General features: G+C 38.9%; 1 protein-coding gene across 25 annotated transcripts in view; it reads right to left on the reverse strand.

Moving 5' to 3' along the window:
• The window catches only part of MYO5A (myosin VA), a 104,040-nt gene that overhangs the window by 48,128 nt on the left and 28,818 nt on the right, over positions 1–27,094 (reverse strand). For all 25 annotated transcript variants that reach the window (XM_040570253.1, XM_040570266.1, XM_040570262.1 and 22 more), the window contains exons 4-11: positions 26,599–26,743; positions 10,258–10,414; positions 6,101–6,244; positions 4,809–4,890; positions 3,193–3,300; positions 2,569–2,675; positions 743–1,008; positions 26–107 (exon numbers count right to left, since the gene is read on the reverse strand). In XM_040570253.1, coding sequence (XP_040426187.1) covers positions 26–107; positions 743–1,008; positions 2,569–2,675; positions 3,193–3,300; positions 4,809–4,890; positions 6,101–6,244; positions 10,258–10,414; positions 26,599–26,743 — 1,091 coding nt within the window. The remainder of the gene's footprint in view (positions 1–25; positions 108–742; positions 1,009–2,568; positions 2,676–3,192; positions 3,301–4,808; positions 4,891–6,100; positions 6,245–10,257; positions 10,415–26,598; positions 26,744–27,094) is intronic.

The following is a 27,094-nucleotide window of genomic DNA, read 5'->3' on the forward strand; positions in this document are numbered from 1 at the left end:
GAAATGCCAGTAATTTCCTACTTACCATATTGAACTGTTGCTGCAGTTTTTCATTGGCATAGTTGATACAGAACTGTTCAAAGCTGTTGATTTCAAACGTCTCAAATCTAAAATATGCAGATACTCAAAATTATTTATGCAGTGAAAAGACAGATAAAATGGCCCCATAACTTCAAATTCCCTCCCTCCAAGCAAATTAATTGCATTATTCCAGGCATAAACAACCACAACCATGCAATGAAGCAGATAGGGAAATGGCAAGTTGCAAAGCAATGGCAATTCAGAGATGCTCCCTCTTTTGGCAAGGATGATAAAACACAGGGAAGGGATTGACGTTCCCAGAGAGCGTTAGTTATCTTTGTACCCTCTGAAAGTGCTACACTGAACGAACCATGAGGTTACAATAAGCATGCGACTTCCAATATGCAATTCAATTTCTGTATTTAGTTTATTTATCAAATTTCTATGCAATACATAAAGGTACTACAAATGCCAAAAATATGAAATCCCACTGTAAATGTCAAACTTAAAATCAAGACAAAGATCTTGGATAGCATGTCAAAACTAAACACCTACTTCCTTCATCTGGAATAAGCAGCTGCTAAGGGCTTGGTGTTTTTTTTGTTTGTTTGTTTGTTTTGTTTGGTTGTTTAATCCAAACAGTGCTGCATGATAAAGACAGAGACACTTTGCAATAAGAAAATGACATAAAAAGTGGTGTATGTCTGACAAAAAGACTCACCCATAAATGTCCAACACTCCAATGAAAGAATGCTGTTTTACAGTAGAATGAAGGGCTTTGTTCACATGATCTACAATCCAGTTAAAGAGATTAGCATAGATATGTTTGGCAAGTGCATCTCTGGCATTGATGGCATGGAGTTTAGAAATTGGCTTGATGTAGGTTTCAGTGGCAGTTGCAAGCTTCCTGTGGCAAAGCCAGTGGGCCATCTCTTCATACTCCACACCCATGAGGTCACAGAAGATGGTGAGGGGATCATGTTTGGGCTAATAAAAAAATAAATAAAATTGTTAGTTCTTGAAACAGTATTACTAATATTTCACATGCAATCATTTAATCCAAAGAACTGCCTGCCTGCAGTGATCTAACAATAAGCAACAACAGCAGCTTCCTGACCTCATCTTCCTCCAGAATGTAAGAAGTTCCCTGCCCATTTATCACATTCCCATCACTGAAGTAAGTTACCAAATCAGTTTCCCCTAAGGCATTTCCTGATACTCGTGTTAATCAAAAAGCCCGACACAGGGAACCTGAAACCTCTGCAAAAACGAATCTCCTAACCTCACAAGGATGGACTTTGCATTTTGAGTTCTTATAACTGTTTCACTTTTGAGCGAAGAAACTAGTGAAATGCAAAGGACAGGACATCACCTATGTGCTGGGGACAGAAGGGACTACAACTCCTGAGTAGTGCTCTTGTCTAATTATATACACCCATGGCAGGGAGTGATGGGTAATGGGGCACCATCCAGTGGGATTCCTGCATTGGAGATGCCCATTACAATCCAGGCTACCTCATCACGTTCTGGGGCTCATCATCAGCTTCCTACCTGTGATCATTAAATGATGTTTTATTTGTAGTGAAAACCTTTTTAAGACACACCAAAGAGCTAGTCTATTGTGGTTTCACAGCAGCTATCCATTAGATCCCACAGACAATCTCAGACCAGGCACACTGATTAGCTGTGGTCCTATGAAGGACCTGTTGTCTCAGCTCCAGAAACTGCTACTGCAGATGCTTGAGAAACCAACTGCTAGCCAAGTGAGAATAAACCCTGCAACTGCTTGTACTGTTTGAAGGGAGAGAATGATGAAGGCTGTGTAGTACAGCAGTAGATATTCAAGGAAAGACAGAAGGAGAAACTGCTCACTTCTGAATCCAAGGAAAAGAAGAGTGACAAAAACAGAACAGAAGCCAGATCATTTTGCTTCTAATCTCAAAATAAGGAGTGCAGTAGGAAGCTTTGGTCCTTACTAACAAAGAGTTTGCTTTCATATCAGACTGTGCACTCCTTGGTGCTGACCAACAAAGTTAAAAAAAAAAAAAGACTTATAAAACCATGACACTCTTAAAAGAGTCACATCTGTATATCCTTGGCTCCTGTCATCTAGACACTGAAGAGACCTTTGGAAACCATTTGCTTTGCAATTATTTGGGCTAGTTTGGCATTTAACAAAAATCAGTCCATCCTGCAAACCATATACTATGGGCAGGAAATGTATTCATGTAGGAATATAAAGATCTAGACACCTGCCCAGGACTTCAAAGCTGTTTAGAAGACTTTTCTAGGACAGATCAGTTACAGTTCTGAAAAGAAATTAAGGCAGCCACAGTTTCAATACAAAGAATACTGTCTAAAAGCTCTAAATTGAGAGGAGTTGGATCCATCTGCAAAAGAAACTGAAAATGTTAATATATTAGAAACAAACACATATTGCTTGTTTTTATGTTATTACTTTTTTTCGGACGAAAATCCTTCTGCAAACAAGCAGAACGCACAGCTGCCAGGACAGAAACCATGGCCTTGAGCTCATCTACTACTCACAGGAATGGTGCAGCTGTCAGAATCCCGATATGCAAACTCCACATTGCCCAAGTGAAGGATGCCAGCGAGGATTCGAAAAATTCCCATCTGGTAGGAATCGCTAATCCCTGAAAAATGATGAATTAAACGTTTTGAGTGGATGAAGAAGTAAAGAACCATGAGTTACTGTTGAAAGAAATTATTGAGAAGAGAAAAACTGCCACCAGTGTGTGTTATTTTTGGGGAATTTGGTATTGAACATGTTCCTTGGCTTCATTTCTATTAAAAACATTCTATTACCACATGTGAAAAAGATCCAGTAATATGAACTATTTACTTTGCTGTTTCAAAGTGCTTTTTCAGAGACCTCCAACACTTCATATGCTATTCCAAGGGAATCCAACATGTATTTATGTTCACATGTGTCTTACATTTATGTTCACATGTGTCTCATTCCTACTCTAGATATGTGATTCCACTGCAGCTTAATATCCCCTAAACACAATAAAAATATCTCAATACCAGAAGTTAGCAAGCTCTCCTGCTTTTTAAACACAAAGAAGTATGAAGAAAATACACACAAGTGATACAGAAAACACTTGCTAGCATATAACATTTGGGATATGATTACGTTTTACAAATTACCTAGCAAAGTGCAGGCCTGCCTGGTGTTTACCATTTCCTTAGCATCATCAACGCCATCAATCACAGGGCTTCCACCTTGCTTCGTATAGTGAAAGTAATCTGCATTCCCTGTAAGATAAAAAAATAAATAAAATCTTTTACACACACTGATGCAGAAATTCACAGCACATCTGTAAAGCTGTGTAATGGTTAAGTTGCTCTTAGCAGACTCTATGATTGGAAATATGTCAATATGTTTTCATTTTCTGGCTTGTAGCACCTACTTGTTCTGGAGAATAATTTTTTCAAGATTTCACAGTGCAAATAAGCATTCTTAAGCTACTTGTTACCTTACTTGTTACAATAGGCCCTCAATCATATTCTCTACCTAATCTTGGTTCATACTTCCACACCTGCAGAATAACCACATTGGAAGCAATCATTCTTCAAACCTGAGCCAACCACCCCACAGGTAGGTGCAAAGTTGACAGCAGCACTTTGGGGTTATGTTGCTGGTATTATTATGCTATTATTGTATGAGGATATTAAAAATAAATAAATCTATTTTGTCCTTGTTTTTTTCTCATTTCTCTTTCATAGTCTAGCCTAATCTTATAAATATCTGTGATCTGTCCTGGCTGAGAAATCTTGGTTGAAGAACTGACAGCTTCCTGCCACTCCGGGGAGAGCACTGGGCTTCACTGGGAAAGCAGTTCTCTTTGGCGCTGTATACATTTCGAACAGTTTTGGTGGCCATGCTTTCAGCCGCAATAAAAATCTCCTCTTCTGATCTACTAACGTTTCAGAAAAGCTGCAAGAGGAGTCTCCTACATGGCTTCTTTAGTTATAATTACATAAGCTACTCTCTTTCCCATGTTAGCAGATGCGAATCCTAAATGTGTCAGGATGGTTTAGAAAAGCAGAGAAACACTTGGAAACCAGAAAGACATTTCAGAAATCAGTACTAACGTACTGTGCAGTTTTCCCACTAAGAAGCTAACTTTTAAAAATATACAAAAAGCATTGAAATTCATATTGAATTTTTAAAATGATGAGGGGATTGCCTGTCATCATAGCCCATTTCTTCTATAAAGTACCAGTTCCTTTTAAATGAGAAATCTGTCCTGTCTCTGCATTTACATCTGAAAAAAAGGAATTTTCCACTTATCAGATTTGTGATCACTGGATCAGCAGAGATGGTAAAATAATTGTTGGTAACAGCCCAAGTGGAGGTGTGCACATACAGAGTACTCTACAAGTTTTTCAGGTGCTTATACCAGAAATGATAAAATTTTCCAGTAGCTGGAGACATGGTAAAAAGGTTTTAAAGGACCAAGAGAAGAGAATTTCACCCTTGCAACTGGAAAACTACTATGGAATCTGGACTTAGTAAGTTTTAATGATTACAGTCGCAATGTATTAAAGTATGCTGAATAAGCAAATCCATTACTTTCTAACTAAAAAGAACCAAGTCTGAGATGTGCCATTTTAGTTATTCTCAATATCTTTCAAATGAGGGTTAAAAAGTTTAGAATGTAAAACCCAGCATTTCCTCTTTTGGCTCTAAGACTCAAAAAAGCTCAGACATACTGCTTTGTACATACAATTGCACAACACAACTAATGTGAATTTCATACCTAAGCGTAGAGTTTTAAATTCAGGTAATGCTGCAGAGGCACATAGTTGGTAAAAGATGTGGTAATTTCTCTCCTCTTCTGCCTTTAAAAGAAAAGGATTGATTATATTTCACCATTTAACAAGTGCCAGAAACATCCATGAGCAGAAAAAAAAATACTAGGTTTAATGCATTCTCTACCATTACATTAAGAGCACAGAAGTCACAAGGAAAAAGGAAGATAAAGAAAGAAATGATAGATACTGATTTATTAATTTAATCCATTTTCCACAGTAAGAAGCATGCAGACATTTTTGTTTTAAAAAAAGTGCATGATTTCGCTTTTCAGAATTGTAGATTACTTTTAAATATAGATCAGGATTCTATGGGTGAGTGCGATGATCATACTTAAAGGCTTTTCATTTTCCAAAAATAACTAATACCATTTGCTTCAGCATTTATAGTAAGCCAGTGAAGGGAATATCTTTCTTGCCAAGGCAAAGCTGGAATTTTAAAATGAAAGACAAACACAGCTCAGAAGGTTATGACTCATGACTAACGCCGTAATTCAACTTAAGGGCTCTAAACTTCATAATTTCAAAACAAAAACAAGAAAAAAGACTCTCCTTTACTGAGTCATGCACAGCAAGTTTCTCTTATTTTGGTATATACAACAGTACTCGTATAACACCCTTACACAGTACAAATTGCAATTATTTGCTTTATACCTTTAGGCAGACAGTCAAGGGTAAGTCAATTTTTACTAAGCTCTAGACTATAGAGTAAGCAAATATGGAGAGGAAGCATAGGAGACTAAAAGGTTGTAGATCTGCTCAAGTATTAAATACCAAAATGAAAAGAGTTAAAGAAAGATTAAGTTACATATTCTCTTAAGTCTCATTTGTGATTATTGTGATAGCAGTGGGTTTTACCAAGAGATTTAAAGTGAGCTAAGATGGCAGCTTTACAAACCACAACAGAAAGCTCTTGAGCATGAGTATTTCTGTTAGGTTTTGAAGCCTGATCCTATAACACTATGGCAAGCACAAACTCATATCTAGCTGTGCACTGAAGATATTTCTTGTTAAAATACACAGCCTTTTTAACACACATTTTACAGCTATCAATAATTCATATACTGAAGAGTGACATGGTTTCCTTCTCTCCTCCTTCCCCACACGTGCTATAGTAAAAATACATTAGAACCATCTCTGACAAGAGACACCTAACATCAGCAAGCAACAGCTTTTTTTTCTTTTTTTTTTTAAAACACAGTCACACAAATATAAAATGAGAAGATTGCATCAGTATTACCTGAAATACCACTCTTGACTTCTCCAGGAGGTAAGTTCTCATGTTAGCACCAATGATTCGATATCTCTTATCAAAACCAATTTCAATGTATTTCCCAAAGCGACTGCTGTTGTCATTCCTTGTTGTTTTGGCATTTCCGATAGACTGAAAAAAGGGAATTTTGTAAAGGTTGAAGAACTATTAGAAATTATCATATCTATTTAATTATCTACATGGCTCACAAATACATAAACATTAATTTGTCCAGTTTTCAAAACAATCAAGAATGATCTCTGCCCGGTCATCAAAAATATGGTTATTTCATTGACATGAGATCTGGAGTTGATTTTCCTAGTAATGATTTCACTTCCACATACTCTCATTTTCCAGCTAAAAAATCATTTATAGTCTTTTAAAAGGAATTAAAGAGTCTAACAGAAACCTCACATAGAGTAAGTTTTCTTCTAAGAGTTTAATAAAACTGTATTTATTATTTCACACTGTATATATTCGCAATTGTATGTACAAAGATACATGTATAGTACTTGCAACCTGTGTAAATCTACCTGTTGCAAAGCCATAATCCAGCAAACTGCCCCTATACTCTTAACAGTTTTATTGCTATTATTCCAGAACCAACTATATTTCCAAACTCCCTCTGCAAAAATACTGTTATAAAATATTTACTGTGTTCCTAAATATAATCTAAAAGTTAGCATGTACAGACCCATGTTGTTTGCCTGAAACTAAATTCCTTCAATAGCAGATTGGCTATAGATTCCGAGACAGTCTTCAGTTCTGTCTTCAGTGTGTGCGTAACTTATTTAGATTACTTCAAAATAGCTTTATTCTTAATAAAAAATATTTAAGGTATGTCTTCAATAGTATGTGCTCCTGTGATATCCAGGGAAATGATAGCCACGGTTGCAAAGCAGTGTTGGTGCAGCTGTGACTTATGGCACCTCACCTGTGTTAGGATTCACACCACTATGGGTACCAGACTGGAAATATCAGAACTTTGAGACATGCAAATCACAACATGCTGAAATTCAAAGGAAAGAAGCTTTTCTTCTAAATGGGATCATATTATAGTCATCATATGGCAATTCACCTTTCAAAAAGTCCGAAAGATATCTCTGTTTCCAAAGGAATAGCATTCGGTGTAACTCTTACACAGCACATTTGTCTTTATTCATATGCCACTGTTTATGTGATCAAGTACCTAACCCTGAAATGCACCACAACTAAAAAAATGCAGAGCTGTATCTATGTCCCAGGTTTTTTATTCACGTAGACATCCACAGGAACTCTGTACTGAAATAAATTTGGGCAAAACCAAATGAGTACAAATAGCCATGCTGAGTATCAGTATTCCAAATCTGTAAGCAGAAGAGCAGTGAATCTGTAAACGCTAGCAGGGTACAGCATCAAAAGCTGGGATTAGACTTTCAGAAACCACATTACAGCAGCAGCAGCACACACGCCCGGCCAAGCAGATGTCCAAGTGGTTATCAGATGAACAGTTGCTATAAAGGTTGTAAGACCAAATTGCATCTTTGCAGTTCTAAGAAATAGTGAATTCACTCAAACTGAATGCATTCAAACTGTATTCTTGTGTTTTAAAATTATTGCTACCATGATGTATTTTTTGTTGTAGGTAGCAATGTAACGTTACAATATTTTCAGAAAACAATTATTACTTTGAAAGGACCTATTCCAAAGTCCCACGCCTGTATGTATGAACACAGTTAAGAAAGTCTTCGGCATTATAATGACTGCTGACCAAGGTACCCAGTAAGCTGTACACTTTGCATAGCTACACAGGGTAGCAAAGAAAGAGAGGAAGGAAGTTACATATAAAGATATGTTTTAAGACTTGACTATTTCTACATTTGCAATAGACAGACTGTATATAGTTATTAGCTACAAAACTAATTACTCAAAAAGTTGCTAGAAATGTACAATTTATAATAGTCACTTGGTATTAGAGTATTTAGTAAGCAAACATGATGTGAAATTCTGACAGTAATGGTGATTGTGGTATAGAAATTAAAAAATTAAAATTACTTTCTGCTCAACTTAGCAAATGTGAAGTTCAATGTTTCTAAATTTCATTACTTAGCTTCTTTCTGATTTGTGCTTCTGCTGATTTACCAGCTGAAGAGTTCAAAACATTAATTTTGCTACCCCAGTCTTTGTGTACAACTTCACATTTCACAACACTTATTTTAAAGGTTATTTAAAGCTCAAGTGTTAGAAGTTAAAAGGGTAACTTTCATCCAAATATAACTTCTAAAGTAATTCCAACTTTAGATCTTCACAGGTTCAAGAAATCATTATTCCTAGAAAATAAAATGAAAGTGCCAACAAACCTCAACATGGCCAAAGACGGTATAACACTAACGCTGGAGCAGTGAAAGAAGTACTCAGGGACTAGCTCACCCATGCAACACTCCTAATTGCTCCCACGGGCCCAGGCTGCCACTGCTGGGGTAGGTGCAGCTCAAGACAAAGCTCAGCACTCCTGACTTCTTCCCATCACTGGACACATTGGTTACTCAACAGCAGAGCCCACTGCCCATCATGAGACAGCTCATTTTATCCCACAAAACAGTTTCAAACCACCACACAGCACTACAAACCAGGCATGATTACCTTGTGACAGAACACACACAACTGTGATGGGGCAGCTATAGCCTGAGTATCATGAACTCCTCATGGCAGGAGGAAAAAAAGGAATAAAACACAGTTCATTTTTTAAAATATCTGAGGAAAAAAAACAATGACAGCATCTTGCATTTCACATTTCACTGTGTGCATTCCATTTGCTCATGTCTACCCATTAATAATTCATAGTATTGCATAGAGATGCTAAACATCTAACGAGACATCAATCATCCTAAGCATTTTCTTAGTTAATGTGCCTTCTTAGCTTGTGCACGTTCATAGACAGAGCTATTTCTCTTAAGAAATTCCCCCAAGACTGCTTATCTCTGGTGAATCATTTCCTTATACAAGGTTCCAGACAGAGACCAGAGGAGGGCCACAAAGATAACTAAGGGCCTGGAGCATCTCCTCTCTGAAACACGGCTGAGAAACCTGGGTCTGTTCAGCCTGGAAAAGAGAAGACAGAGTGATCTATCAATGTTTATAAATATCTAAAGTGTGGGAGAGAAATGGATGGGGCCAGGCTCTTTTCAGTGGTGTGCAGTGATTAGACAAGGGTCAGTGGCCAAAAACTGGAACACAGCAAGTTCCATACAAACATGCGTAAGAACTTCTTTACGGTGAGGGTCACGGAGCGCTGGAACAGGCTGCCCAGAGAAGTTGTGGAGTGTCCTTCTCTGGAGATATTCAGGACCTGCCTGGACACTTTCCTGCTCAACCTACTGTAGGGAACCTGCTTTTAGCAGGGGGCTTGGACTTGATGGTCTCCAAAGGTCCCTTCTAATCCCTACGATTCTGTGGTTCCTTAACTTCAGCTACGACTTGGATCTACACATGTAGGCAAAGACACAAAAGACAGAAAATAATTCAGATCAGGTTTTCTGCTTGGCCATGACATCAGAATTACAGCATCTCCTGAGCTTCCTGTAGAACAGAGATTCTGAGCAGTAGGGAACTGTACATGTTATCCCGCAGTCTACTGACAGCGTCCGTGCTCCCAAGCCAATGGCTTTGGGACTTGACTACAGTTAGCACAACCTTTGTTGTACACAACTGAAACATTACGGTCTGAGCTAGTTATTGCCAAATGACGTCTTCTGTCATTTTTCCCCTCTGAAACTGTGTACATCTCATATAAGTTTGCTTTCTCAATTTAACTTCCATGATGACATTTTACTAAAATTTAGTAATTACTTTATTCAACAACCACCAGTATTACAAAGCTGAAAAGATTTACAGCAGTATTCCTATAAAAGTACTTTGTTATGTGAAATACTTCAACAATACTGTAACATTACTCCATCTCTCACACCATTTCATAAATACTGCTCAAAATAATGATTACAGCACTTCCCAGTAAATGGATTAAAAATGAAATTTTAAAACATATTCAGTCTGGGTTTTTTTGATGCCTATAAAAGTAAGAATTGATCTCTTTACTGAATGCTTATGTTAGCCCCCAAACAATTACTGCAACTGAAGGGTAGGAGTTAGTGCAGTAGCTCTCTTACCTCCATTATGGGGTTGGAAGCCAAGACTTTCTCCTCAACATTGGCTTCACTGGCAGATCCACTGACCGTGGCGAAGTACCTCATGGCATACTTGGCAGAGACTGTCTTCCCTGCCCCAGATTCTCCACTTACAATGATTGACTGATTTCGCTCATCTCTGAAACACAAAGACATACTGATTACCAGCTATTCTCTCAAGGACACTTATGTTTTATGTCCCCAGCTTGGCAACAATCATTCTACCATAAATGTTAGCAATACAGCAATAACGTAAAGCACATGGCAGATACAAGGCTGTCAGTGATAAAGCTCCCTGAATGGCTAATTAGGCTGCTGGTGACCAGGATGCTCATTCAGGACAGAGGCTGCCCCTGCAGTTCAAGCAGCCATCATTTTGTTCTACAAAACCTGACTAAAACACCTGTTACCACCATAACACTATGTTCTTCTGCAGCTACTTCTATTCAGAGTGTCTGGTAAAGCACCCCACTAATCAGTGCTCATTAGTAAAGATCATTAATGCTATCTTACAGATAGAGAAACCAAGAGCAGAGTTAGCAACAGAAACCCTTCATCCTTCTGATCTAATCCCCAACTTTTCCCAGAATTGTTTTGAATCTGAAAAATTCAAGCAGAACTGTTCAGAGGACAAAAGTAGCAGCTCTGGAGCAGAGGATCCCTTTGTTGTAAAGATATTTCTTCTCATTATAAAAATAAATTTTTAAAAAGGGATCTTAATTTGCTAGGCAAGCAATTTTCTCTCACCCCAAAGAGGCCTCTACCCATAAACCCTGACTGTATGACTGAAAAATAGACTACAAAACAACAGTGACAGAAATTAGCATTTCTATAGCCTGGCTTCTTTTTAAAATAAAAAAAATACATGACTTATACCATACTGTATATTTCCAAGATTTAAAAGAATATTTCAAAATCCTCCTGTGAGCTGGGTGAGTTCAACTCTGTCTTACATACTGGAAAATGGATAAAGAAGGAATAAAAATTTACCCCAAAGATTTAGAAAGCTGGGTGGGGATTTAACTAAAGAGTGTAGCCAAGCCCCAGACCAAGCTGCACTTACAGTACTGTAATGGTGGATAAAAGTTCAGGCATGCATATATGTTCAAACAGCATATATGAAGTCTGCACAGTCTCCAAATGCCTGCTGAGGCCACAAGTAAATGCTATGCAGGGGAAGTGAGGAAATATGCATGAAAAATCTATCTGTGGTTTCTGTACCCTCAAGGCCCTCCAGGAGGTGTGGGGTTCTACTGCTGACATTTAAAAAAAAGGTGCTGATGAAAATAAGAAGCTAAATTACAGATCACATGGTTGCTCTCAAGCTGTTACATATCTTCAAGAGCATCCCCAAGCCTCCAGATAAGAGCACAACTCCAGCATCTACTTCATGCTGCACACGGATGTAGGCTAAAGGGAGCCCCGGTAACATCTCCTATCTGCGAGAGCCAAGGTGTGATTCATCTAACCAAAGGAATTCATTGGGTAAAGCAGGTTCTTCACATTTTGGTAAAAGGAAATGGCTGGATGCTGCTTTAAATTTAATATGAAAGTGTTAAGATCAAAGCAACCTAATTTTGTGTTCTCAACTTTCCTTTAACACACAGGATAGGTGCGAATGACTACAGCACAGTTCACACATTCGCATACAGCAAGCTGTCAGTCTCAGTGGGAAAAGTGGGAAAGTGTAACTACGCAGCCTGGTGCCAGGTTATGGACAGCCCAGGTTAGGTATGCCTAACTGCCAGGGATGCCAGCCCTGGGCATGGGGAAATTAAAACATGGGCCTGATAAGACATCACCTTTACCAAGGGCATCAAGCCTGCTCGAGCGAGGCCTGCGGCAGTATGGCAGCTCACAGCAGAGACGAAGACTTCCATCTGGGAAAGGAAGAAGAAACACTCTTGCTTCTTCCTCATTCCCTGCTCCCAGAGTTCATCCGGGGTGGATACACATGCCTGTGGCTCTGCATATCAGGGGCCAGAGTGAATTATGCTGGTGCTCATGTTCAAAAAGAGATGCAGAAGGACATGAGAGAAGTCCAACCAAAAGCGTGACATTTAGGCCTAAATGGGACAATTGACAACACACAGTCTTCCTCTCACACAGACAGTTCCTGCAATGAGTCAATAACAGAGAATAATTTCTTCACAGAACCAGCAGTTTTTCTTCCCCCGGTGCTCTTTGATGTATGAAAAAAATCCCTAAACCAATACCATTATAAAGTAGGAAACTTCTGGTCTGATTTCAGGAGCTGCCTAGCACAGGAAGTCAGCAATAACATAAGCTTTTCATTTGTAGATCACCAGCTCCATTTCATGTATTAAATATTGCTAAATATGTGAAGATTTGTTAAACTCAAGTCCTGCGAAATGGATCCTCTGTGATGGTTAATGTTATTTTTAGCTTAGTTCCCAAAGTACAGAAGGCTTTCAAAAAACAAAGTAACGCAACCTCAGTAATACACTTTAACAAAACTGTCAGGAAAAAAAAAAAAACAACAAAAAACCACCATACTGTGCTGCCAAGAAAGGGACAAAAAAATAAGTGTGCCTCATGGTAATTGTCACTTCCCTGAAGGATCAGCTCCAGTAGCTGAGAAATCCCACACGAGTTCCATCTACTGCTCCAGCTGCGAGGCACGAAGGTACACGTAGTGAGAGTGGCAGGATTCGATGATATATCAAGTTTATTACTGCTATTCAAGAAGCACTTTCCAAAATCATCAGGTGATTTACAGAAATATCTTCTGGAGCTGTTATGAAATAGGATCCTCATGTTTTGAATACTAATAGGAAACTGGTAAAAGCACATTAACATTTTAGACCTGAGCAAGTCCCCGAAATCCTCCCAGCCTTCTGTTTACAAAGATGCTTTACTACTCATATAGAGAAACAACGGCTTCATTTTAGAGAATGAACCCACACCCATGCCTCATCTTGCAGCCTTTCCAAAGCTATCAGTACTGAATTGCCAGTCACTGCCCCACCTCTCCTCATCCAACAGCTAATTCCAACAGAGACACTTTACCCAGTCTAGTGTGTATCAAAGCCTGCCTCAAAATTGCCTTGAGGCCCTCCCTTATTATTTCAATCCAAACAAGCACTGAAAAAACAAAACCAAACAATGTGCATGACTTCCTTCCTTGCACAACTGGCATACTTTTTAATGAAGAAGGTGGAGAAATTAACAGAAACTGAGTGGAATTAGCACAAACCAAGACAGAGGGCAGACCATCCAGCACGTATATGTGAGCATGCAAAGCACACCCAGCTTTTGTCATCGGGTTGGGCATTCAGGAACAGCGGGAAAACACTCATCTCTTCAGAGCACTTCCATGTTTACAAAGACGATAATAAAAAACAAGGCTGAAATAATTCCTCCTGAAGAATACTGTTGCTAATTAGCCTGGAGTACCCTCTCCCCACACCATGAGATATGAAGGTCTCCTCTTCCCATGGCACTCCTGCATGTGCTCAAAATAAAGGATCCGTTCCTATATTCCTGTATAAGTACATATACACACACCTTTTAGAAATTTGCTTAGAGAAGATATGGCTGGCTCTGTGTGAGCTAGAAAAGCTGCTGTCCTCTATTCTGCAATGAATGTTTGTATTTGCAAAAGCTAAGGCAGTCATGAGAAACAAAGGCCTCTCACTGTCTGCAGCCCGAGCCTCTGGCATCGCCCTGCCAGCGCTCCATTCACTCTCAGACTCCCTTGTCCTCACGAGTACATCAGTCTATTGTTTGGATTTAACACACTGGAGTTGCCATCCTCTAGCACATTATTCTTTCTGCTTTTTGGCACAGAGAGAGGAAAACACAGCAAAACATCTAAGATCGCACCCAATGCCTAGAGAAGGTGCGAGGACAGCGTAGCGCAGCACCCCACAGCAGGGTCAGCGGCTGCTGCCACAACCCCAGACAAGACTTGGCACATGAATGTCCGACCAGGCAGCAAGATACTCAAGTCTTCAGAGAAGGAAGGCTGGTCCTTCCTGGCAGCCATGGCACCTCTGCAGAGAGGTCTTCTACACCGCTGAACTTTAAGGAAACAGAACGCCACATAACTGGGAAAGAAAACACCAGCTAACAGAATTTGAATATATTGGCCAGTGCATAAGATGTGCAGAGAATATATTTTGGTTTAGTACAAACAACAGTTTAAAATACCTCTGCTTATGCCAAATGACATCTTCATAATCAGCCTGTATTAAAAAACAAAGAAACAAAAAACAGAAAACACAAAGAACATTTGAGTTCTTCCTTGCAGATAGAAATAACAACTTTGGAGATATTTTCAGTTAAATCACTAGTCCTCAACCTTTGACCTGACGTTCTGAGCACTTAACATGTCACCAGTCGGAAAAGAAGCACTATAATTAAAATTTTCAGCCAATAAAACAAGTAAGTAGGGCAACAGTGTTGTGTGTGACACCACTTAGTAGTCTGATGCCACACTCTGTTATCTGTGCAATACGTCTCCATCTTCCTGCTTCTTCTCAGTGTAAAGCACATAATTAGATGATTTTGAAATGAAGATTACTTCTGAATGGAGGGAACTTTTTAATTATGCTTTTACAACGAGAGCTGAAGAAAAGCAAACTGGGAGATGAGAAGCTGGAGTCCTCTTTCACTGAAAGGTGGATAATGATCACATCCAATGGTACAGAAATACATTACAGTGATATGATACTAAGCCAAACTAGCTTGAAAACAGGCATTTAATCACAGCAGACCGAAACAGATCGACTGTGAACAGCCCACCATTCACAGAAATGTGAAACATTACGTTCAGGTATCAGTCAGGATCCCAGTCAGCTTTTGCCATTTCTGAACAGTGCACAAGGAAAAGGGAATGACAAAAACCAAAATAAAAATCAGGGTTTGCGATGATAGGCCTGGCCATTTCAGAAACAAAATGATGGGCTGAGATTGCTTTCAGCAGCAGAGGACTTGGTTCAGAAATCTTCCATATCCTTCTCTCAGGCCTACACTTCAAGCATTGTGGAATGATAACAGCTAGTTCTTGTCAAATAGTGACACCCTATGGAATAAATAACTGATAGTATAATAATAAATATAAATAATTATAAATACAAATAAATAAAAATAAAATTTAATGTAAATATTATAAACATAATTATGAATAATAATAATAATATAATAATAATAATAATAATAATAATATAGTGTTATCTATCACAAAAATGATGTCTAACTTTGAAAGGCAATATTCAGTCACTGTATCCAACCTATACACAGCTCTATTCTGTGGCAAGTAATGGTCATAGAATGAGCAATAAATGTCACTAATTTTTCATCATCATCATAATTCCAGTAGAAGACAGAAACAGATTTGTGCATAGGCTGGTAAATTTTAAATATAATTTTGCTTTATCTACCAAATCCTGTTGACAAGGCAATATGTTCATGAGGAATTTTAATGTCAGAGTGCCAAAACAGAATAGATGTAGACTTCCTTACCTAACTACTGCAAGCTGAGATTACAACCTACATTTCAGCAGGGCTTTTTTTGTGCTTTGAAAAACCATTGCAAAATTCAATACTGAAGACAGCTTCTGCTCAAAGGAGATTCAGCACTGGAAAAAAAAGAGTTCTACAAACTGACTTGAGATACCTTACATGCAGAAAAGGGTTTTGCAGAATACAAATGAAATGACAGTGCACAAGAAACCAGAAAGTGGCTTAGAAAAAAATAATCTCGTTTTCAAGACATGAAAAAAACTTTGTTGAGGATGAGCATACATCTTAACGCTTAATTTTAATAGCATTGACTACTATTAACTTTAATTTCTGTATTTCATAGAAATTGAAGAGAAATGCTTTCAAAAGGGCTCAGAGTGGAAGAAGCTCTACTCCCATGAGGTCACAGCTGCCAACCTTAGTGGAAGCAAGAGTAACACTGTACACATCAGATGTGCCCAGTGACAAAGTGCTGCAAAAAGACCTACTGATCATTGCTAACTGTCATCAACTTTAACGATTTCAGCCGGCCAATGGAAAAACTCAGACAAGTAAGGAAAAAAAGTGTAAGAAAATAAACATTAACAGTTAATAACACTAAAGGCAGAGTTGCCAATTTCCAGTGTTTATTCCTTAAGATAGCTGTACCTTTCTGAACCTGGTTCCCTCAAAAACCAAACTAGCTTACTGCGTTACTGCCATTATTTCATAGCAAACTGTCCAAACATCAGGATAATCACGACATATAGATTGAAAAATCCCTACAGATAACTTTGTTTACCTTTTTCCCCTATACATACCAAAAGAAAGTCCCTCTTTGAAGCAGGAACACTAAAACAGTTAAAAACCCATCAATACATATTTCAGAGGGGATTAAAGAAGCTCAGAGCTATTCAATTTAATCATCAAAGCACAACATTATTTTTGTGTTTTATTCCTTCCTATGACTGATGCATTAGATGTATCACTTGACCTTGTCTTTCAGACTCATGACTCTAAAGCAAATAAAGTCAAATAGATGTATATAAGCACACACACCACAAAAACATCAGCCTGGGAAAACAAACAAAAAGAATACAGAATTATTGACATCAGCCTCAATACACGTATCAGTCCATCCTTACCCAAACCACCAGCATCTCTGCCTGGCAAAAGTGTATCATTAACAGCTGATTTTAAAAGATTTTGATGTGGACTTCAAACACTTGCCTGTGATGCACTACTTCAAAGCTGAGCTGTCTTAATGCCACATAACATAGATGAGATTGGCAGAAGAGATCAGAGTGAGACGTCCTTCGTTTAAATGGAGAGACCAAATAGAGCTATTTGATGAGAAGAACATTAGTGCTTACTTTGCCCTTCATCCCAAATCATCTACATCTGTTAACATTGAGGACACTGCCAAGGTGCTGATGTTTTTACAGAAGCTTCTTGTCAGTGTGGCTTAAGGGAAAAATATGGCTTGAAGGTGGCCAGAGCTAAGAGGTTTAATTAAATCTACTACCATTTTTTGTGGGGTGGAGTTGCTATTGGTTTATTGTTTTAATTTAGAGTAACATGTTTAGGTAATGGCTAAGGGCACCATCCCCATGTCATATGACAGATTCATTTTTTATTTAAATAAAAACTGCACAAACTGCTGCTCAAGGCCTGATCCCACGATCCGTAAATACCAAATCTCCTACTGCTTCAGTGCAAGACCAAGACCATGATAAATAGCTTATTTAATCCAACAGAGACAGTCTCATCAACCTGATCTCACTGTTGCTACTCTACTGCAATTCTACAGTAATGGAGTAGACTTGTAAGCCTGAAATTGCTTTATATTTTTCAAAACTGAACCCTGATCAAAGTATGTTAACAACTAACCTGACGCAAACTCCCAGGGAAGGAATCTGTGACTCAGGGAACATTTGGGACAGTTTCTGTTCTAAGCATACATATGTGATTACCTTTTACATCAATGTGAATCGTGCCCATCAATGACAGAAAAGGAACCTGAGTTTGTTTTCTGAGTGACACATCATCCTACAGCTGTATTACAGCAGCAGAAAAACTAACTCAAGAGAAGTTGAAAAATAATGACATCGATGAAAGGTCAGATAGGATTAATTCTGAAAGTCTGGCATGTTTGAAATCTTGTTGTACTTCCATCAACTGCAGCTACTCCAAGAGTCACAGAATTAAACACTAAGCACTAACACAAACTTAGCTTAAACTAAGTGAGACATTCTACCTTCTGAAGATTTTCAGACTGTGCAAGAATACATATACACATGTGCAGCTGGCAAGATTAAGTGTCTCCAGCAAGGCAAGCATAACACTGAACCAAGTAGGCACCCTGTTTTTTGCAATCAATCTCTCAATATCCCAGCTGCATATTTGTGACAGCGTGTGACCAAAATAACCCATAGTATCTGGAGCCAGAACATTCACACATCTTTGTATCTGAGAGCATGACTAAACAAATACATTTATTAAAAATGTTTCCTTCTGTGACGCAGCTATAGCAAAAACAAGAGCACAGAAAAATTTACCAAATAATTTTCTCATTGATACGATGAAATAAAACAAGTTTATACAATGCACTGAAAATAAAACCAGCATGGAAATATTGTAACTGCTTTATCAATGTTCCCAAATAACTTAGAAGTGATGATGTTATGGGAATAGAGAAATGCATCTAATATGCCACCTGTTCCAAACAGCTTTTTCCACCCTTGGAGTAATTATCAACACAAAGGATTTCAAATTCCTTTCTTGTGAAATCCATCAGCTTTCATCAAGATAAAGTAAGAATTCTCTGCAGTATCGAATACTTTGTGACCTTCGCAGAAAACAACTTGATTAACTTACTAAGAAATTTAGGAAGGAACTTCCCAGCCCCAGCAGGTGAAGGGAGCGCAGTCTTCAAAGGACTGTGCATTTTCAAATACCAGAAACAGGATGAGTAGTAGAAGAATGGCTGGGAAAGAACAAAACATTGAGGTGCTATCAGAGAAACAGAAGGGTAAATCCATGGTATATGGATAATGATAAGATTTTGCACACCTCATCTGAAGACTCACTAAATAGGTCTCACTTCAATAAATTGAATTGGATGGAGCATTTTCTAAAACACCAGTGATTGCAAACTTAAAACCAAAACGTTTCCCAGAACACTCTTCTTCAGCACAAAACATGGTTTTGGAGAGAGAAAAGGATTTTATATTCCTGTAATTCACACTACATTGTTGGACATGGCCAAAGTGCACGTGCAGGTGAAGGATACAGTATACACCCATGCATTTCTCTACAGGAAGTTCTGAACAGAAATGTGGTAACCTTAGTCACAGTGGCCTTTCAGCACAGAAATGCAAACAATAGCTCAGAACAAGCCATTGCATTTCACAGCTCAGTATGCTAACCGTGAATAAAAATAGCATTGCTCTGTGTCTGTAATACAGGGCACAAGGTCTAAAGCAATGTGAAACGGGCCAGTTGTACAAATATACATGCAATGCCTGTATTTACTACATGCCTTTTTTTGAATCCAAACTTTTAGCAAATTTCCAGGGGGTTTTGCACTGTTTCAATTAAGAGTGAGTGATACTACAGTCAGATTTTAATGGAGTGCTATGTATTCAGACTGTATGCAATGTCCCAGACAGAGGGAGCTCCTCTATGCACACTTTGAGGCCCCTTCCAGCCTGCTCTTCTCCTGCAACTCCCAAGTACCTATTCACAGCTACAGTATCTGCACCTCTGTCTGCACTACAAGAGCCTCTCATCCCTCTGACCTCTGCAGTCACGCAGAGCTCACCGCCCATGCTCTCACCAGCACCAGCTCTCTCTGTCCTGTGTCGGCTTGGGTGCCACGTTCACTGCTTGGTCCACCACAGCCCAGTTCTGCATGGTGCTTCTATTGGTACACCTATTTGCTTTTCTGAAGGACCAAGACTGCCTTTTACACTTGTCCCAAAATAAAAGGCAGCTGTAAAAGCTTCCAGCTTGGGAAGGTTTAACATAGCATGGCGTCATGTGGCAGCAAGCGAGGCCATGAATGTGAAGCAGCACTTGCTCACAGTGAAGGACTTGGAAATTCAGCACTGTGTCTGTCAGGAGCCGTTACAGGAACTGGCCACTCTACAAGCCCAGGATTTGATTTTCAACCAGAAGTAATTTAACTGATCAATAAATAAATAAGAATTTATTCGGCAGTTTTCCAATGCTCTCAGATCAAGGCAGAACAGCAGCAGCTTCGGGGAGGTGCCAGGCCGGGGCCGCATGCCTGCCACTTCTCACAGCGGCAGCGTTTTTGCCCTTCATTAACCTTCTGAACAAGCTATTTTAATCACAAAAATCTTTGCAGCCCTAAATAAGTTCCATTATCCCCTGGTTTCTGGATTTGGCTCTCTGGCCTCCTTTATGGGAAAAGCACCCTGGTTTTGTACTTCCCAGCGCTGCCGACAGCCCACGTGGACAAAGGCCTCTCTCCGCTCCCTCTACTGGGCCTGCTGGGCCTGCCTGGGAGGTGTCCTCCTTCGGGAGAAGTCTCCCCTGCACCGTCAGCACCGATAAACGCCAGCCTTGTGCTCTGCCTTCACCTGCACTGCTCCCCCTTCCTGCAGAGCCACATCATCGCCACGCTCCCACTGAGGGAGCCTACAAACCCGCCCGTGTTGGCACATCCCACAAGGTGCGGCCTGACACGGGGAATTATTTCTTCCACTCTCAAAGGGCTGTTGCGTGGAGTAACAAGCCAACTTTTGTAAAAATAAAAATAAAAAAATGTACAGAATGCTGTATCAGTGTTAAGGATTATTACTAGAGACTAAAGGGCTTTGAACCATTCTGTGTCAATGTGATGGGGGGGAATTAAAAGAGTTAGTTATTAGTGCTGTGCCCAGCAGGAAGTGTCACTTCTTGTGCAGAACAGCAGTTAGGTTTCTTGGTCTGTCCCACCTGCATACCTTGTACCACCAGTTTATTTTGACTATCTGGATCTCACATGCTCCAACCTGAAACATCCTGCTCTTTGCATAAACCAGGCTCCAACGATTCAGACACGTTTAGCTGCACCTTGAGTCACAACAATTCCTACTGACTAATCAGTAAATTAATTCTTTGTAAAGAGTATTCATTTTAATAGGCATGAAATATTAGTCCAACAAACCATCTTTTTTAACCACATTCCTAAATACATTTCTAGTTTAACTGCTCATTAAACATAACAGCATTTCTCACTGACATCCTGTTCAGCTGTTGGACAAAAGAGGATGTTCTGAGCACAGGAATTGGAGGCTGGAAGCTCCGTGTTGGGATCCAACTCTGGGGTGACAAGAGGCATGGCCACAGCACACCATCTCCACCTTAGTGTTTTTTTTCTGTGCAAGTGGAAAATGATATACTGGCATTAGACACAGACTAGTGAATGTAGAGTGCCTGGAAAACATGAAGTGTTCTCTAAAAGCAAACAATATCTGTTGCCTGGCACAGAGGTACCGTAAGTCTGCAGGAAACGAAGGCATGAAAAACCTAGCATGTTAAATTTTGTATGTTGAAAACAAATAAGCCACAGGAGAATGTTGCTGTGAAACCCATTCAAGTGCAGCACTATCAATCACGTGCATTTTATTGTCAAGCTGGTGGGATCAAGCCATCAGACACTGGATTAGGATATTTCCAACTCTCTATGTCTGTTTCAACAAATGGAAAAAATGATAGTGATCTCCTCTGTAAAGGACTTCGAGTCTGCTCGTGGAAAGTGCCACACAAAGGTGAAATATTACCATTATATATAAGCTGATTCAGCTGCAAACTCAGCTACTACAAAACTCCACAAGTTCTGAAACATCTTATGGTCCTGTTCAACAACAGCTTGGTAAAAACATTCTGCAACACTCTCAAAAACAGCACGTATACCTTTTTCAGTGAACAAATTGCACCACTTGCCATTTCAATAGTAGCAGGAAACACAGCTCTGTACTGTACAAACTCCAAAAGGTGAAAAGATAATGAATTGATGGTAACATCTCTCGACGCATACAAATGAAAAAAACTGAGGTCAGCACATGCTGCAAAATCATGACAGATTGCACACCAGAGGAGCACAAAGATGAGCCAGCACTATGGAAGTGATTTATCTGGGGATTAGTCAGAGGTCACTCTAGCAGTAGTTTACTAAAGCTCATTGCTTAGCTACCAGCAGGACACCTCACATGAACTCTAGCTTCCAGCTACAACCATGCTTAACCCTTCTGTTGCCTAAAAATAATCACTGCTCAATCAAGTAGGTCCTTGATGTTATATCAGCTTGAATAGTCTACTTGCTGTCTTATACTTGGTATTATCACAAAATGTCAAACCCAAAGCATAAGGGTTACTTCCTTAATCCAATATCATCTGTTTTCACCAGAAATGACAATTTCCCTTTTCATTCTAATTTTAACAGCAAAGCCCCAAAATAATCATCTCTCTTCGAGGTATTTCATTTGAAAAGTTGTATGTCACAGTCATACGTCAAAGCAGGCTGCTGTACGCCTGCACAGTGCCCACCTACCATGGCAGGCTCTCGTTTTATATCTGCATACAGACCTGTGACGCATTGTTCATCATCCCTCTCCCAATTTCTGGTGGGTGTGAACAGAGGATCTATTTGTGAGACAATGGGAAACAAAGCAGCAGCTGACCAAAAGTGCATTTTTATAACAGGACATCAGCTTGGGATGGCTGGGATAACTGGAGATTGTCAGTCGAGGTGCTTTTAAAACACCTACTCACCAGCTCACCAAGCTTCCTTTTTAACAAAAAGTAATATAAACTAATCTTCATGTAGCTCAGAGCCATCAGACACATGCCATAAAACTGACAAAACGGATAGGCAGCCTACTTATTAAAGATAATTTAATGAAAAAGATACGTGCTAACATAATAAATCATTGAATAAATCATTATGCTTTGTCCAAATAGAAAAAAACAAACCTTCAGAAACTGACTCTTAAAACAGTATTGCTTTCCATCCTAGCACTCACCGAGTTTTATAGGGATCTCACCAGTATGTAATTCTGTTTGCAGATGTCACTCAACTTGCACTTTGCTTAACAACTTTACTAATTAATCAGAAAACAAAGACTAATTTCATTTATTAAATTGAAAAGCACTGACCTCTGCTCTATCTGTCACCAACTACAATAGGAATGGAACAAAACAGACCAACAAAGTATTGATAAAACCTTTGATAACCTATTGATAACCCCTGGTGCCGCCCCACCACACTGCAGACTAACTGCCCAGACACTTTGCTCTGGTGGAAAAAGGAAAAGAAATATAAATCCAAACTGAAAGTAGTCCTAAAAAGTTGTGCACGTTTTACTGGGGTGCGGTAACAAAAATCAGTTATTTGATGATCATGTGTGGGTAAAGAAGAGCCATGCTGCTTTTTACTAATCTTCCATATTTTTGTACTGTATGACTGAAGACACAACATAAATACTTAGTTTACTATGACTAGCTGTCATGGGTCATTCTGTTTGGCTAAAGAAGACTGCAGAAATCATTTAGTTACAACCAAACACAAGAGAAGAATTTCTCAGTCACAGTAAAGGAAGCAATAAGCTGGCAAGAACAAATTCTAAATCGTTGAATTATAAATAACAAGACGACTTAAGGACTAAATATTTATGTGTTGAAGCTTTATGGATAGGAGCATCATGACTAATTATTCCAGTCATCATTTAAACATGGAGTTAGGACAGATTAGAAGCAGCAGAAAAATAAATCTCAGCATATATATGCATAAATGCAGATTGCTGCCATAAATATAGCTACCATATGAACAGTTGATGCAATTGTTAAATCATTAATGAAAGTCACATACAATTGGATTTTCTTTTTTAGATGACCAACAGCAGAACTGTAAATATTCACATTTTTTTTTCTTTTAACTTCATAATTCAGGAGTAAAAAGTGATTTATTTAGAGTGCAGAAATTATAACTGATATTAAAGGGTAGGAAGCAACTAATGAACTGGAAACAGCATTCAAAAACCTCATTCAACTAGCAAACACCCAGTAAGTCTAAATGACAGTAGAAATTCTTAAAAATAAACAATCAAACAAAAATAGAGAGAAAAGAAGCATTAAGAAAATAAATAAGCAATGGAATTGTTAATTCAGTGTTGAGGAATAGAGAGAAAAGGAAATAAACATTAGGAAAGTAAATAAACAATGAAATAGTTACTTCAGTGTAGAGGAATGTTATGAATTTTCATTGCGTGCTCAGATTTCACTTTACACCTATGAAAGTACTTTCATTTATTCATAAGAGAATAACAACAACATCTATAACATGTTGTAGGCACACAAAGGAATTAATTCATTGATGTTAGAGGATTATTTAAGATCATTTCCATGCTTATGTAATTTCTCATCATTTGTTTCAAAAAGAAATTTCTACCACACCTTGTTTGTTATTATTTAGGATAGCAGAATTGCTGGAGGGTGCATCTAGAACTGAAGAGCAGGCAATTAACTCAAAAAGGAAAAGCCACAGTGGAAACTCTCGCCAAAATCTCAGCCCTCTGAGTCTACCTCTGATGTCAGAGAAGGAAATAGAAGATAGTACAGATAATGCAGACAGAAATCTTCACTGTATAGGCTTCAGCTAATAAGTGAACAGAATACAGGAAATCCAGGAATTTGAAGTTTCCACATAGGTAAGAGGTAAGCCCACTCTAGACAGTGGTTAAAAGCAGCCAGTGGAGAGAGATCACCTTCCAACCAACTCTATTAACCTCTACTGGTTAACACTAAGAAAAATTCCGGGAATTTGGATTACATCCCTCATTGACATACAATTGCAGGTGTGTACTGTGCCTCAGATGTACAATAGTCTAACATATTTTTACTTCACTGAGCTTTTAGAGTGACTTGACTAACAATAACCTGTAGAAAAACCGAGATCTAGATTGAAAGAGCCACAATGCAGATATAACTGTCATGACATACCAGTTTTGCCTTTGTTTTCCTATACCAGATTGTCTTTTTTTTTTTCTTAGGAGAAGGAAAGTAAGGAGAGTACCTCTGGCATAGAAACAGTGCAAGTGTACAGTATTCCTGAAACATTGCCTATTTTGCAATTACCCTAAGTCATGAAATGTTGCACTGTACTGTACCACTTTCTTTTCAAACTACCTATTATGTGGGTATCAAGTGAATCATGGTATTCACATACACAACTGACTTCACAACATATGGAACACGCTATTCATTCTAGCACTCATGGGAATTTTTAAGAGAACAGGTAGCTGATTGCAGAGATGAACATTTTATCGTTTTCAACCCATCTTTGCCTTGCATCCCCCTTCTGCAGTAGAGCTTGAGGGCCACTGCAATTAATTCAAAGCTCTTTCACTTTTTTACTTGATTAATTTGCTCATGAGTTTTATTGTCAACAAGGAAAACTGTACCAATAACTTGTAGCTGAACAGTGAGGATAGCAGTGACCATTTTGCTAACCTAAGACGACATAGTAGCCTGAAAGACTCTTATGATAGAAACTAACTATTTCAAAAAGCTTCTCAAATTGGCAGGTTCTTGGGGTGAGGGAGAAGAACAGTTTCTAACAACCACTTTCCTTAAGCTGCAAGTTCATTTTCATGCAATTTTTGAGGAAATGAGGACTTCCTGCACAGCTATTACAGTGTCCTTAGAGACACTGTTTTGGGGCACTCTCTGTGCAACCAGTCCTGCGCTCCCTCTTAATTCTAGTCAATAACAGTCGAAAGCAGATTACATAGCTGGGACTCTCCTGACATGACTAGGAGCCTATAATAGCATGTAGCATTCTGTGCTGGTTTCAGTTAGGACAGACTTAATTTTTCTCCTAGTAGCTGGTAGAGTGCTATGTTTTGGATTAGGATGAGAAGAGCGCTGATAACATGCTGATGTTTTAATTGTTGCAGAACAGTGCTTACACCAAGCCAAGGACTTTCCAGCTTCTCGCTCTGTCCTGCCAGCGGGCAGGCTAGGGGTGCAGCAGGAGCTGGGAGGGGACAGACCCAGGACAGCTGACCCAAACTGGCCAAAGGGGTATTCCATACCATCTGACGTCATGCTAAACAATATATAGGGGTGGCTAGCTGAGGTGGGGGGCTGGCTGCTCGGGGATAGGCTGGGCATCGGTCAGCAGGTGGTGAGCAATTGCATTGTGCATCACTTGTTTCATACACATTATTATTAATAGTACTATTATCATTATTATTATTATTATTATTTTCCTGTCTTAATGAACTGTCTTTATCTCAACCCACAGGCTTCACTTTCCCATTTCTCTCCCCCATCCCAGAGAGTGAGGGGGGAGGGTGAGCGAACGGCTGTGTGGTGTTTAGCTGCCGGCCGGGTTAAACCACAACACATTCATAAGCTGGGTGATTTTTCTTTTTCTGTTATCAGTATCATACATAAATATGAAACAGTTAAGAATCTGGCATGTCTTCCTTTAAAAAAACACCAATGATTAAAAAGAATCTCCACAGTTTGCTAATCAAATTAAAACAACATAATCTTATAATGCACTGGACTAATTTTAGACCTAAATTCTGAAGAGATCTGTGGTTATTCCTGTTACCTGTCAGCAGCCAGGATCTCCAAGGCACTCATAATGTTTTACTGTTCACTAATTTGGGCAACTTAATCTCTTATGAAATATACTAAAACACTAAAAACTATGTACTAAAAATAGATCTTGCAAACTACTTAATGAGCCATAAATGAAAAGAAGTCCGTTCGCCAGAAATTTTAAATTGAATTCATAGTTTTTTTGAAAGGAATAAAAAACTCATGTTGTCTACAAACCTGGCCATCTGCTTATATGCCTCTTCTGCCACTGCAAAGATGTGTGGATCCATATCCCCCATATTTTGGCCGCTGTACGCATTGATGATATCTTCGCCATAGATAGGCAGTTGTTCATACGGATTTATGGCCACTAAGACGATACCTACAAAGGAAATGAAACAAAGAAAGTTATTAATAGTTGGTTCAAAACAAAATAAAACAAAAAGGGCTTTAGCACCAACTATTGTTCTAACTTTTCTAAAAATATTAACTATACAAGCATAAGGACTTGATTTATTATTGACTTCAATAGATATTTAGTCTGATCTTAGCTTTGTGTACAAAAAATAGAGTAAGTTTACTTCTACCCTTCTTCAGGGAACACATCGGAAACAGCTTTGTACTTCATCTTGTTGCCTGCCTTTCCTAAAGCTAGCATGCATGAAACAACACAACCAGATTCAGTGTGCCCACTCCAAATATAGTCTGCTCAGCACAGTAAATTGATGAATGT

The sequence above is a fragment of the Cygnus olor genome, chromosome 11 (genome assembly GCF_009769625.2).
Source record: "Cygnus olor isolate bCygOlo1 chromosome 11, bCygOlo1.pri.v2, whole genome shotgun sequence".
Taxonomy (NCBI): domain Eukaryota; kingdom Metazoa; phylum Chordata; class Aves; order Anseriformes; family Anatidae; genus Cygnus; species Cygnus olor.